We start from the raw sequence: 14,297 nt of genomic DNA on the forward strand, positions 1-14,297 counted from the left end.
GATTCACAAGCCATTTAATCTTGAATTCATTCAGTAAAATCATACAAAAGGTGTGGAAAAAGGTCAAAAAGGAGCCACAGTTTGACTTTGAGAACAGATTGCAGCTGAGAAACACCAGAATAAATAAAATATTTCACCTTGTTTCTGTAAAGTGAGCTCTAAATACAAGATTAACTGACTTGCAGAGGTGAATATTTTCAGGAAGGAAGGGAAGAAGGAGGGTGGTGAAAACGAGGTAAGAAGAGAACAGAGTGAAGCTATACATGGCAGCTGTATTGATTGGCTGTATTAGTTTTATAGGGTGTTATTGAAGTACTACAGACTAAGCGTGTCGGCCACACGCCAGGCTTCATTGTCTCTAAAATGCAGCAGTGCGCTACGTGTAATTATCATGTACACAAACAAAAAAAAATCCCCCCACTCCCAGCTAATACATCTGCATAGCAAAAAAAAAAAGAAAGAAAGAAAGAAAACAGCAAATAAATAAAATAAACACAGAAAAGAAAATCATTCCAAACCGTCAACAACCCTGTCTTTTTTCTGTGGCTACTGATTCTAAAAGATAATACAGAAGTAGTTTTGATGCAAGACTTGTTATTATTACTTTTTTTGTTTGTTTCTTTTTATTTTTTAGAAAAAAATTCTGTTTCTTCATGAAGCACACTTCCTACTTCCTCTTGGTCCGGTGGCGGTGGTGTGGGTGTCATATAGGCCGGTTAGTCATCTTCATCGTCAACCACGGGGTCCGTGTCCCAGCACGTGATGTCAATCTCTGAGTAAACACACACACACACGGATGTTTACACACACATCAAACTTGTGTTTAGCAAAACTAGGAGGCTTATTTTAGCCTGATATGAGTTTTTGTTGCTTTAAGCAAAAACAAATGTTAGTGATTCTCCTGCCAAACCGACCAATTAGAAAAGGAGCTCAATTCACTGACCAATCGAGCCCAAAAAGGCTGTGAAGTCTCAGGATATCCATCCTGTCAAGACTCAAAGAGTCACTCAGACTTTGAGACTGGTTGGCAACCTCGTGTTTCGAGGGAAAAATGTGTTTTCCAAACTAGCTGAGTCTCAGTAGAAAACAAATCCCTTTATGGTTGTTTTCACTAAGGGTGTTAAAAATCTACCAAATCTAACATGCTGAGGCAATAAGGACGTGTCCAAAAGCAGCTTTATTTCAGCTGATCGTCTCACCTGGTGGCTTGTTATAAAAGACCGGTGCGGGTTTAGCCGAGGACTCCTCTGTTGTCCCGAATTCCTCCTCCTGTGATTGGCTGAAGTAGCCCTCGCTCGCCTGAAACACCAACAGAGAGATAGAAGATGAGCGAAACGACGACCAATCAACCGAGAATCTGATCTTTTGTTTCTGGAGAGCATCAAGAGCATCACCTGGCTCACCTGAGTGCCTTCTTTCAGCAGAGCCTCCCCATTGGTCATCAGCAGCTGTCCGTCATCCAGCTCCTGGCCCTCCCCAGATGCATGCTGCAGTGCATGCTGGTAGCTGAGGGTCATCTGATCAGAGCCCGTCACGTCCACCAAACTGGACGGGTCGTCTTCGGCGCCAGTACCCGAGCAGAAAGTCCCGTCCATCATGTCGTCAAAGCTGAGGAGCGGCTGAGGCCGGCCGCTGGCGGCAGCGGTGCTGGGCGGGAGGTTGTCATGGAGGACATCTCCCATTAGGTCCACCAGATTGGAGGACTGGGAGGACTGGGCGGGCTGGACGATGTTGGCTGGAGGGGCGGAGCTGCCGCCCCACAGATCAACCAGGCTGTCTGTGCCAGACTCGCACGCAGAGACAGCGGAGGAGTCGCGGGCCTGCGGGGCGACGCTCTGCACGGGCTTGGTGGGCGTCGACTCCTGGACCGGGGGTTTCTGCTCCTGCTTTGGCACCAAATCTGAAGGAAACAAGAACAATTTCATTTTAAAAACTGAGTCACTTTTAATGATAATCAGTTTCTTTCTAATTACCAAAAAACAGATTCTTAGTGGATTTCTGTTTTGGAAAAAGACCCAATGGAGCACCGTGGAGGAGGCTAACAAAAATAAACTAAAACCAGTGTTCGTCAGGTTCTGGGGACTCTTAGATTTTATAAATGGTCAGAATAGTTATTTATATTTATTTATATTGAACCCGAAATATTTCCGACCTCTAATCCGTGGATATATTTCCCTTTTTTAAAGGGTGAAAATGTCAACATTTGGAGTTTGGAGGGATGAAATTTAAATTTTGTTATTTTGTGGAAATCTGGCAACGCCATGGTCTGTCGTCTGATTGGTCGACAGAAGTCTTACCCCACTCGTCTGCGTGGTCTTCCTTCTCATCCCTGCTGTAGTCATCTTTGATGGGCGTGGTGACTATTTTAGGAATGGGTGACACGGCGGCCATGTTGCGCTCTGTGCTCACTTCATCGTCATTGTCCGCTGAAGGGTCAAAAAGAAAGATTATTGAAGGAAAACTTTGGCAGCCGTCACCAAAAATCCTCCAGACTTTTACCCACGAGCAGGTGTGTCGAACTAACACAGAATCTGATGGTTTTATCTGAAGTTCACACTTTGTATAAGGCTTAGTTCAGCTAAATGAGGGTAACAGGTGATTGTGACCAGGTGAACTCCACAGTCACATCCTGTGTTACTTCAACACGTTAAACATTGCACAAGATCGCAGCAGCCACATGAATTTTGTTGTCACATGACCAACAAACAGGCAGATTCAGTCACTTCGCCCGGTTTCAGACCCATCGTCTGTTCTGTCAACAAACTGACATCATCAGCTGAGCCAATCAGATTTGAACCTGTTGTCGGGTAAACAGTAAGCTTCTCCAAAACTTTGTTTTCAGTCAGCTCCCTCACTGTGTTATGTTTAATGTACAGGCAGCATCACGCACTCAGTTGTGAATGCCATTATTTCAGTGAGACGTCCACAGAGATAGCTCAGTGTGTCTGAAAGTTTTAACGAAAAGTGAATAGACAGTGAGTGGAAAACACTGACGGAGTGGTCTTTTTACCTTGAGGCCGAGTGCTTCCTCTTTGTGGTGTTTAATATCTTATAATGCGGCTGTTTAATGCCAGAAGTGTGAGACAGAAGCAGTTGGGGTGCAGCAATGAGGCACTTACAAACTCAGGCAACAAAGTGACCAAATGCTGCTTCTCTGGACAGCTGAAGCAAATGAGGAGTGAGGACCTCTGTCAGAAACCAAGACACAGTCACAATGATCCAATGGGTCATGAAACAGGAGCAGGTATCTAACAAAAACTCACTGATATGTCATTACAACATACCAACACATTGTGGGTGAGTCACAGCTACGTCAGGTACACACATCCAACAACAAACACCATCACAGTGTCAGTTAGAATCACGAGAATCACTTCCACAATGCCATTTCTCCAGATGTTTGATGATGTTGAGCTTCATGTTGTGTTCAAATACCAGAACAAGACTTCCCACAAGCACAACAACGAGGAACGAGAATTAGAGAGGTAATAAATGACTGAGTCCTAAATGGGTGGGTTCTCAATTCACCTGGAGGTAGAAAACCTGATGAACAACCCCTGATGACGATATTATCAGCTGTATTTTTATTCCTATGTTCAGCACTTCGGTCAGCGGTTACCTTTTTTCAAGCGCTTATAAATAAAGTTGCCTTGGCTAGTAACTATTTGCTGTTTTACTGGTATCAGGTATTTATAACGACCAATAAACAAAAAGACACATGGAAAGAATTCAACCATACTGCACAGTTTATTCACCAGAGGGCACTCTGCAAATTCTCTGCTGGCAAAACACTTTTGAAACGCCACAAACAAGAACCATCAGTCGGGCAGAATATAAAAACTACACGTAACAAAAGTTAGACAAATCTGTTCATGTTTTGTGTCTGAATGAAAAAATAAATCTGTACCTACAGTATAATATTAAACCAAATAACTGCCATCAGTGTTGTATTTAAAAATCCTGTCCTTCTTTTTGATTTTCATCTAGCAACAGCCAGCAACTACTTGCTAACCTGTCAGGTAAAACACACTTTTCCATAGCAACCAGTGGTTGTTGACCAGTTTCTTGCCCTGTGAGACTGAGATCTTAGTCAAAAGTTAGCAGGTCAGCTGGCTAGCTGATATGTAAACATGATAGATACAGCATGGAGATGAAAACCTAAATACCAACAAACTGTGTTAGTGTTAGCAAAGTTAGGCTGCACAGTTTTTAAACCAAATGACCAATTATGCTGTGTGTAAATGACCGATGATGTGTCTTCAGCAAATAGCCAGTGTTAGCTCGCTAACTAGCTAACAGCTAGCTAGGTTGTTTTTTTAGACATTGCTGCCTAATTTTTTATCTTGTATGAAAAATTAAGTATTTTCCTGAAGTCACAGCCAATGACAAAATGCTGTAGCTAGCTCTACAGTCACTGCTAAACACTATAAATGTAATTTCCACTCAGTGCAGATACATCTAAAACACGCCTATCCTGCTGACATTTGTGTAATATACACTTCACCTCGTCTCCGTGGTGTGCACAGCGTACACGATTATGGCGAGGCTAATATAAATACATTGGCACAGTTAGGATGGAGAATGAGGGTTAAATAAAATAAAAGTTCATGTGGAGGCTCTCCGATGGGCGCCATCCTGTGACAGGAAGAAGACGCCAAAAACAGAACAAACTTCAGCCAAGAGATGATCTGTCAACACCACAAGATCATTAACACAATGCTGCGTGATTTGGATTACTCATTGGGATGTTAATGCCCACACTGAGCTGAACGACGTGCTGCACATGATGCTAATAAAAATTCTCAGAGGCAGAGAATGACGACCGAATAAAAAATCTGCCTGTTAAAAAACGAACACGGCATTCAAGCGTAAAGACGAGAACTCCAGCTTAGACCTGCAAACTGCATCATCAGAGGTTTGATGTGTCATCGCTTTACAGGCGGGAGGTAAACAGTGTTTTACTTTCACTGAGCATAATAACGTACACATGCAACTACACACACACAGTGAAGATCATGAAGGTGGTCTGCATGATTTTATTTCTAATATCAACTAAACAGGTGAATCGACTTTATCTTTCATGTGTTCTTGTAGGCCTGGTACTCTGAGGGTCCATTATTGAAATATCTGAGTTTTATTTGTGATGTACTGATGATGACACTGGTAAAGCCAACCAGCAGCAAAGGGATTTGCTGCTTTTAAGGAGGACCTCCAATGATTTTCCTTATTTCCTGTTCCTGTGGTGGACGCTCATATTAGAGTTTCCAAAGCTGTGCTGAAATAGCCTCGCGCCCTCTGCAAAATCAAAGGTTTCTGGACTAAACTTAAGATGTTAAAAGGCTCTCTGGAAGTCTGGCTCTGCCATATAAAAACCACCGTTATGGTCTTTAACCTGAATGACATCAAAGTTCAACATTCAAGCATTCACAGGCCGACTGATGGCAATGGCGACCGAGTGACGGCTCGACGGTGTCACACACACATACGCACTCAAACACTCACAGTCGGTCAGTCGGGATTAAAGATGGCAGCAGGAGTGTGTTTATGAGTGTGTTTGTGTGCAGTCCAGGATCAGAGGCAGAGGAGGAAGGTGGAAGGAGAGAACCTGTCAGATCCCTGAGATTCAGCTCTCGAGAGAAGTGAAATCACTTTTACAAGCGTAAAACATCAGAAGTAGAAAAATTAAATACAGAAACATTTACAGAAAAAAATCAGCAGCCGACTGGACGACATCTAAAGGATGAAGACTGGAGGGGACGACAGACTCGACATCTACCACACAAAGCAACAAACAGCTTTGCTTTGAAACAGGTTTCACTGTTTCCACAAGTTAGTGCAAACCTGCTGTGTGAGAGTCAGCCTGCAGGGGGGGTTAAAGTGCACGAGGCGAAGAGGAAGGTGGGAGGGCGGCCTCGTCATCCTACAGCTAACGCCGCCAGCATGCACGATACAGTGAACGCAAACCAAACTCCAGCTTCTGTCGCTTTTCATGATGCTTGGATGCTCTTGTCTCCGTTATCGCCTTAATCAGCCGATAGTAAAAGGTAAAAACGAAGGAACTGGGGAATTTTTAGACGCTCTCGTTCAGTACCAGGAAGTGGAAGGAGGAAAGAGTTCGGGGGGTGTTTAAAGTGGGAGGTGATGGGGAAGTTTAATGGGTTGGTGCTGAAGATGAGAGGATGAAAATGCATGTTGGCTGAAATAACTATGAATTTTTAGTGTCTTGATGCATCTCAATCATCCAGGAAAGTAAATCTCCAAAAGCTGAATCTGTTCATCTGGACGTAGCGTTTTGTGGGAGAACGCTACGTCAACAAATTAAACTTTTGGAGATATGAATCTTTAGTGTTTTTAATCTGTGCAGAACTTTCCTGACGTCACAGAGTTTAAACTTTTTATTATTATCACAGAAAACAAAAAAACGAAGATGCTAAAGTCCTGCATTACAGTTACCACTAATACTTCCTCTTTGTTTATTCTTTCAAATTAAAAGGAAGCGAGTGGCTTCACTGCTTTACTGTTAATTTCAGAATTAATGGTTTTTAAAGCCCTCCGTGGAAAACCTCCTACGTTAACGCTCTTATTCACCTTTGCATGATTGATCTCGAGATCCAAGATCTTGGGATCAACTCTCAGGCCTTTATATTGTAAAGACCTTACAATAACACAGAAAACCTCAATAATTAGACGAACCTTATGAGCAAGCAGTTGGAGACAGCAGGAAGGAAAAACTCCCTTTTAACAGGATGTAACCTCAGGCAGAACCAGGCAGCCACGTTCCAAATATTCCTGCTTTTTAATCCAGGTTAGAAATGTTGCTCTATTCTCCGGCATTCCTGGGTTCATAATCTGTGACTGGGGGCTATTATTTTATTTTGTATTTATATATTAATGTATTTTATATTATATTTGTAATTTTATAGTATTTGAATAACTCTTTATTATCTTGTACATCATTCTGACAGCTTTCTTCTGTTTAAATGTGCTTAATAAATTAATGAATCCATTTTAAATGTCCTTATAAATGTTACAGTATGAGGCTCCAGCTCCTGTACAATGACAGGAAAACTGATCCTGAAGAGTTTAATTTTCAGTTTACCCTGAAAGCAACATAATCCTGCAGACAGGAAGTGGATTGTTTGCGGTTGTGAGTTTTACCAGTCAAGCTGGAGTACCGGTGTAACCACGCGCAGTTTCATCCTCTCATGTTGGCTTTGCTGCAGTGTTTCTGTGTGTTTGTGGAGGGGACTCTTGTGTCGGGAGAGATGCTCGACCAGGCTGCTGGTTTCCTCTTTAACTTCTTCTTCTGCTGTACCTACCGGCTGCAGCGGTGGGCTGCGTCCGTGCATGTGGCGGGGTGCGGAGGGGCGACATGCCCCGGTGCGGGGGGGTCGGACTGGGGCTGCTGGGACTGTGCTGCTGCCTCAAGAACGGGCTGTCCAAACGGCCTGGCGGTCGGGACGACACAAAAGCGAAGACGGGAACACACAACAAACGAGAAAGAAAAAAAAACAGCGACGCACCACAACAGAGACGTGAGGAAGACAGAAAAACAGAGGGAGGAGAGGATTGTGGGAAGAAGATGAAAGAGACGGGTGTCAAAAAAATCCACCAAATTTCACAGAGTGGAGAAATGAAAGAAAAAGGAGAGGAGGAATGAAGTAAGGAGGTGAGGAGGAGGAGGAGGCAGAAAATGGAGAGAAAGAAGAGAAAGGTTAGTGTGGTTTAAACACACCGCCTGCAGACAGCATGCTGTTAGGCAGAAAGGAAAAGCTGATGGCGACCTTCTCTGAACCAGAAAGTGTCGGAATAATTCAAACCAGAAAACAGAAAACACTCTTTGGGATCTGTGGACGAGTCTTTGATTGTTATCAATAACACATCGTGTTGAAATCCTGCAGTCGTTTACAGCCCGTGCACGCTTCAGTCACGCTCCTGTACTTTAATGTGTCGGGGCCTCGGTGCGGGGCTGCGTTGGCAGTCTTAAGTTGTAACCAATCATCGTCCCAGCCCAAACTGCAGCTCCTCTAGTGGCCACTAGATGCCATAAGTGAGCACCCGCAGACTCCCAGCTGGCTACACGAGCTAACGTCACTGTGAAAATGAGACAGACTTACAAAAAAGGTCTCAAATTAAACGTTTGCTATTCAGGTTTGTCTGTGCTTGTTCTAACAGATGCCGCGCCAAACCCTGCAGACAAACAACATAAAATGATGCAAGCACGCAAAGGGTCAAAGGTCACGCAGAAGGGCTGTGGTTTGCTGTGATTTCAGCAAAGAAACCTGATTAAAACCTTTCTAGAATAAAACAGTCCAGTTTAACAGCCGGATGGACGACACACAGCAGCAAACTGACAGTGAAGCGTCACTTACATGAAAACTGAGCTTCTTTTTCAAAGGTTCATTTCTATCATTTATCTGAATGAAAAGAAAACCTTTGGAAACTCTGAGAAAACGGCACAAACGGGAAAGCTGGAAAGCACATTTGTATATTTGGCAGGAAAAGCTGTGCTGATTTGAGGAGCTGACGTAATTATCTGGGGATGGAAAGATGAACTTACTACTATTGTTGCTGTAATTAAAATATGTTTATCTGCAACTACATACATAAACAAATGTTAAATATTACAATATTATTACAGCTTGAACTTTGTGGATCATGTGGTTAATTTATATTTTGTTCATGTATCCACCTCTGCACGCTCTACCGCTGTTGAAGAAGCAGCAGTGCTGCAGAAAACATCATTTTATAAAACATTTTAAATATGAATAAAGATTATAAACAAAACCAAATGATTGGTCCTGTAGAGGCTGTGGGGAGGCGTACCTCTGAAACATATACAATCAGACATGCTGGGGCTCCACAGCTGGCTCAAGCCGGTTAACAGAAGTAATCCACCAATCAGAGAACGAGGTGAATCAAATCCACCAGTAAGAATGCTCCAAACCTTATGAGCTGATCTCACTGACATTAACTGCCCCCATCACTACCTGATCTGTACCGGAACGCCATCGGTACCCCGCATGCGCGAAAGGTTTCTACTTAAAGTCGTAGCGTTTTACGATAGTTACGGGTCAGAGTATCTGTTAAGATGTTAAGAATAACAAGTATCTCTTAAAATGTTTCCAATAATGAAACATTTCAATATAATGTAGACAAAAACGAAAGAAAAAAAAAGAGAGTTACGGATCAGGACTCCCCGATCCGTACCGCGCATGTGCAGGGGTTTTCTTCTTCTGTTCGTTTAATGGCAGTTTACTCCCCAGTGTACAACTATTTAGTGATAGTCGAGTGTGTTTATGCTTGTCTGTGTGGAGAGGATTGATTGGAATAGTGATGATGATGTGCGCTATCACTGTCAATTGTCAGTAAACACATCATCTGGCTGATGAATCTCCACGTGACATATTACAAAGTCTGTATTATTAACTCTGTAATTAGGCGCCATTCTTCTTATTTTACGGCGCTGTTGTTCAATCGGGGAACGCTCTGTGTTGAGGAGTAAAGCATGAATTTGTTTGTATACGGAGGTATCCATAGTTTAAATGTCCCGGTGGTTGAAAAGGAGGCAGAGCTGTTGAGAAATGCTAGGAGCTAACTGGGCGCTAACCCTATCATTCAAATATATTGAACGTCGCAATGCTGGCAAAGAGAGGAAGTGACGTAAGATTTGCGCATGCGGGGTACGGATCGGGTAGCGACAGCCCACACCTGTTTCAGTGAAGCAGCACCTAACGTTGCCATGGTGATGGAATTCTGTAGCTAACTGTGGCCGCTCTAAAACCCAGAGCCGTTGGATGGAAGAGTTGCGTCATCTCCATTCACTGTAATGGACCATCTTTGTACAGCAATGGTGGATCATGGAGCAGTAATATTGTAAGTTAGCAACATAGGCTAGCTGTGGCATAGAGGTATAGCAGCATGGAAGTTTGAGATGAATTTTTCAAAGGTAAGAAGTTAAACACCAGTCTGTATGTTATCAGCACGCAGTCCAACTGTCCACAGGAACTGTTTGAAGACTGCACGACCCACATAACCACCCCGAATTCTGAACCCCTGCTGACAGGACTCTCACTTACTCAACAGCTCTGCTAAAATCGAGAGCATAGCTGCTATCGACACAGTTTATGGACCGCGGGCGTCCCAACAAGGTGCTCCACATATGAGTGTGTTTTTGTTTTTTTGCTTCTAAAAGTGACACTGTGACAGGGAAAACTAATAAAGTAAAAAAATGTGCGTTCACCAGCAGGTTAAAGAGAAACATCTGTCTAGCTTCTCCCACTCTGTCAGTTCTGCAAACATCTGATCGATTTGAACAGGCTGCATCTGTGACAAATGATGCTACAGGCCAAACAAGGAAGAGTAATTATCCAGTAACAACATGTGGTGGGAGGCAGTTGCTGGGTGATGTAATCAACAGTTCCTACAGATCGAGGACGATGTTCTGAAAGACTGAAACATCTGAGGCTGTTTCCCATCAAGGACGGTTTGCTTCACCAGTTTCAAAGTCAAATATTAGTAAATCATTTTTTAGAATAAAAAACATTTGCCGTTTCAAAGATACTGTATCATATTTTCCACGAGTCTCTCGAGTGCTTCTCTAGCTCAGCACGAGAACAAAGGTCAGGTGAAGTTTTGAAGTGTTTACCGCTCCGGTGGATGGAGACGGGCGAGGTGTCCACACTGATGGTCATGGCTCTCTCCTTCTGCTTGAAAAACTCTCGAGGGTTTCCTGACCGCTGAGCGATGATGGCCTTCGCCTCCTGGAAACACAAAATAAATACAGAGTGCTGATTTTCTTCCTCTTAAATGTTCTGCGGCCGTTTCTGGAGACGCTCTCTTTCATCATTCTCCAAACTGACCTCTACCTCAGATTCCTTCTTGTCCAGGTTGAGGTCCTCGATGCTCGGCTCTGCTACCTGAGGAGAAGAATCCAGTGATTCATATGTAACACAAAGCAGAGAGAAACTCGTTCACCTGTGAATAAATCAGTCAGATGTCCTGAAACAGCAGACAAATGAGCTGCACGCTCCCACCAGCAGGGGGCGACACAGACTGTGTTTGTATCCACTGATACTTTCTACTATTTGCAATCTTGCACTCAAAGAAAGGTGTTTAGATTTTACTGTGCCACACAGACTCGGATTAAGATGTTCGGAGGCCAGGAGCCATCAGGCAGCTGATTAGGAGATATTCTGAAAAGTAACACACGTCTAATCACTCGCTTCAAAAACTGAACACGCTGTCACACAAATTAGCCTCATATCTGTGTGGCTGTGGACTCGGGCAGTGCGAGGCTCTGTTTGGAGGCAGAAATAATAACAGAAACCAACTGGAGATGTGTTTTTAATCAGAAAGTCCACCAAGAAGCAGAAGCTGGCTGGTAATTACTGGTTTCACTTAGCAAATACTTACTACGGGGGTCTGATTCCGCAACCTCTCTTTGGCCTCTTCCTCCTCCTGCATCTTCTTTCTGTTCACACACAAACACAGTTTATAGATCATGAAAAGACGATGTAGCGTCATCCTGTCATTCGTGCACACGTGAACCTTCTGACCAAAAATGATTGTGTTCATTGTTTGTTTGATGATTGCTGTGCCGTCGCTCCTCACCTGTGCTCCTCGATCTGCTGCTCCCTCTCGCGGTACCTCTTCTCTCGGTTCTCCTGCTCTTTCCTCTCCAGCTCCATTCGCTCCTCCTCGAAGCGCTGCCGCTCCTCTGCCAACTTCTTCTTCTCCTCCTCCTTCCTCATCTCCTCTTCACGCTGGAGACCGGACACACACAAATGACCTCTTTCAGAGTTGTAATAAATCTCTCGATCAGTTAATTAATGAAGCCAGATCTGGTTCTGGGCGTTTATCTGAGTGTCTGAAACAGTGAAGGGCAAATCTGGCAAACATCCCGCGGCTCGGTGACGCTCGCTGTCATTTCGTGTTTAACTTGAATGAGACAATAGCGACACAGCCGGAGGATGCAGCGACATCTGACTTCGTTTCTCACGTCTACCCAAATATATCTGTGATTCACATTATACTAAATAACTGTCACATATAAGGACACAGTTTATTAAATACAGTGTGAGATAAAGTTTCGTTTTACAGGTATTCTCAGCACCTTTGAGAGTATTTCAGCAAAACATATATGCGCTTATCTTTTAGCTTAGTAGCCTGGCTTAGCTTGAATCAGCTTGCAAACTGACACCTTCGGTCTTGATTCACAACCAGGGGTAGAAAAACCCCAGAAGCTATGTGTAAAATAACTACAACAATTACATTTAATTAAAGAACTAAACATGTTTGATCAGAAAAGTTGGCAAAAGTAATGAATACGTAAGAAAACTATTGAAATCGCTATATACTATATATAATATAAGTGCTTATATACCTGCTAGCTTAGCAGGTTAGCTTAGCTTTAATCAGCTGGCAAGTAAAATAACCGTCAAGCAACAGAAAAAAATGGTTGAAACAAATATATAACTAAACAAATACAGTTGTTAGCTAAAAAAAAAAAAATCACCAAATGTAAATGTGATTCGCATTATATTGAAATTATGGTTGTTAAATGCTACATAAAATACCATGTCTGGATAATGAATATAAAGGTTAGCCTAGCAGGTTAGCTAACTCCCCACAGGGGTACAAGTAAATGGTAAATGGCCTGTATTTATATAGCGCTTTACTAGTCCCTATGACCCCAAAGCGCTTTACACGTTCAGTCATCTCCCAGTCACACACAGGTGATGGCAGCTACATTGTAGCCACAGCCACCCTGGGGCGCATTGACAGAGGCGAGGCTGCCGGACACTGGCGCCACCGGGCCCTCTGACCACCACCAGTAGGCAACGGGTGAAGTGTCTTGCCCAAGGACACAACGACCGAGACTGTCGGAGCCGGGGCTCGAACCGGCAACCCTCCGATTACAAGGCGAACTCCCAACTCTTGAGCCACAACAGTAAGATTAGCACAAAAAATACAGTCAAATAACTGAACATGAAGGTAAAACCTGACTAAAGAAACAAGCTAAAACAAAAACAAACCGCTGAAATACAGTCGCTAGTTAGCACACATAAAGAGCTGTGAATTAGTTTTCTTGATTTTGAATTATTCACTAACTCAATGAATTAGATATATGGAAAAACAAATACTGTGAGCCAGAAAGAATGACAAAATATTATAAATGCAGTAGCTAGCTAATATATGAGTGAAATGCTGTGAATTTTGCTGAAAGCATAGCTAACAGCTCAATTGCTAGCTAACAATATACTCGAGTTGAAAGAACGTGAAACTTTTTAAAGTCTTAGTCTTTCTGTTTGGGTTTGGGAACTGAAGAAGCATTTGTACATGGAAATAGCTAAGGATATCCGACCTAATGAGGGATTGTTGTGAGCAATGTGCTAAAGTGCCGTGTGCAGATCTCTGAAATGCCACCAGCTTTGACTGCGTGGCAGCGCCCGGTAATAATGAGGACAGTCTGTTTGTGAAATCTGTCAATAAAACTTAGTCTAAGGCCATCAAAGACCTCAAATGGGATGCCAAAGGGTTCTTTACAAGCGTCATCATTGCTATAAATCTGTAGCATCTCAGCACCAATTCAAAGGACGCCTTTTGGCATCTATGAGCTGTCATCAGCTAAAAGAAAACACAGCATCTGACCCCTGGGCTGGAAGCTCTCATCTTATGAGTTGTAATAAATGAGTATTATATCTCCTTTTTTTTTTCCCTTCCCGTCTTTGTTTTTCCACTCACTCCCCCCTCCTCGCCTTCTTTACCTTGGCTTGCTCCCAAAACTCCTGTCTATTGATTTTCTTCATCTCCACCTCTGCGTTGGTCTTCTCGTACACCGTGCCCTGCACCAGGACAGACAGAGGAACGGATCAAAGCTCTCGTCACGAGAGAAACGCTGTTTTTATAAGAGAAAAGTGTGCAAGTCTCTCTTTGTACCACGTCTGCGTGCTCTTCATCTCGGGTCTTCAGACGGCTCAGGACCGGGCTCGCCACCGCTGCCGTCCCATTGGTCAGGCGCTGCCCGATGGCCATGGGGTCGATGTCCTCCAGACTGCTGGCATTGATGATGACCTCCACCCCCTGCAGAGAGACAGAAACACGATGATCAGTCAAGTTTTCATGAAAGCTCTGAGAGTTTGTGGAAACAGTCATTACAATTCATTCATAGCAGTGAGGACGTTCTGAGGAAATGAATCTAAATCAATTTAATGTCCTCTGAAGTGATGGAAACACAGCCGTGTGTGTGTGTGTGTGTGTGTGTGTGTGTGTGTGTGTGTGTGTGTGTGTGTGTG

At 43.4% G+C, this 14,297-nt stretch overlaps 1 protein-coding gene across 1 annotated transcript in view; it reads right to left on the reverse strand.

The window, feature by feature from the left end:
• Positions 1-491: 491 nt before the first annotated feature.
• Positions 492-14,297, reverse strand: part of dbn1 (drebrin 1) — a 114,615-nt gene continuing 100,809 nt past the window's right edge. The window contains exons 6-16 of the mRNA XM_013908866.1: positions 13,942-14,085; positions 13,770-13,847; positions 11,614-11,765; positions 11,416-11,473; positions 10,863-10,919; positions 10,649-10,763; positions 7,320-7,448; positions 2,298-2,426; positions 1,404-1,900; positions 1,200-1,299; positions 492-772 (exon numbers count right to left, since the gene is read on the reverse strand). Coding sequence (XP_013764320.1) covers positions 717-772; positions 1,200-1,299; positions 1,404-1,900; positions 2,298-2,426; positions 7,320-7,448; positions 10,649-10,763; positions 10,863-10,919; positions 11,416-11,473; positions 11,614-11,765; positions 13,770-13,847; positions 13,942-14,085 — 1,515 coding nt within the window. The 3' untranslated portion in view covers positions 492-716. The remainder of the gene's footprint in view (positions 773-1,199; positions 1,300-1,403; positions 1,901-2,297; positions 2,427-7,319; positions 7,449-10,648; positions 10,764-10,862; positions 10,920-11,415; positions 11,474-11,613; positions 11,766-13,769; positions 13,848-13,941; positions 14,086-14,297) is intronic.

The sequence above is a fragment of the Pundamilia nyererei genome, unplaced genomic scaffold, assembly GCF_000239375.1.
Source record: "Pundamilia nyererei isolate P.nyererei 1_Seehausen unplaced genomic scaffold, PunNye1.0 scaffold00015, whole genome shotgun sequence".
In the NCBI taxonomy this organism is placed as follows: domain Eukaryota; kingdom Metazoa; phylum Chordata; class Actinopteri; order Cichliformes; family Cichlidae; genus Pundamilia; species Pundamilia nyererei.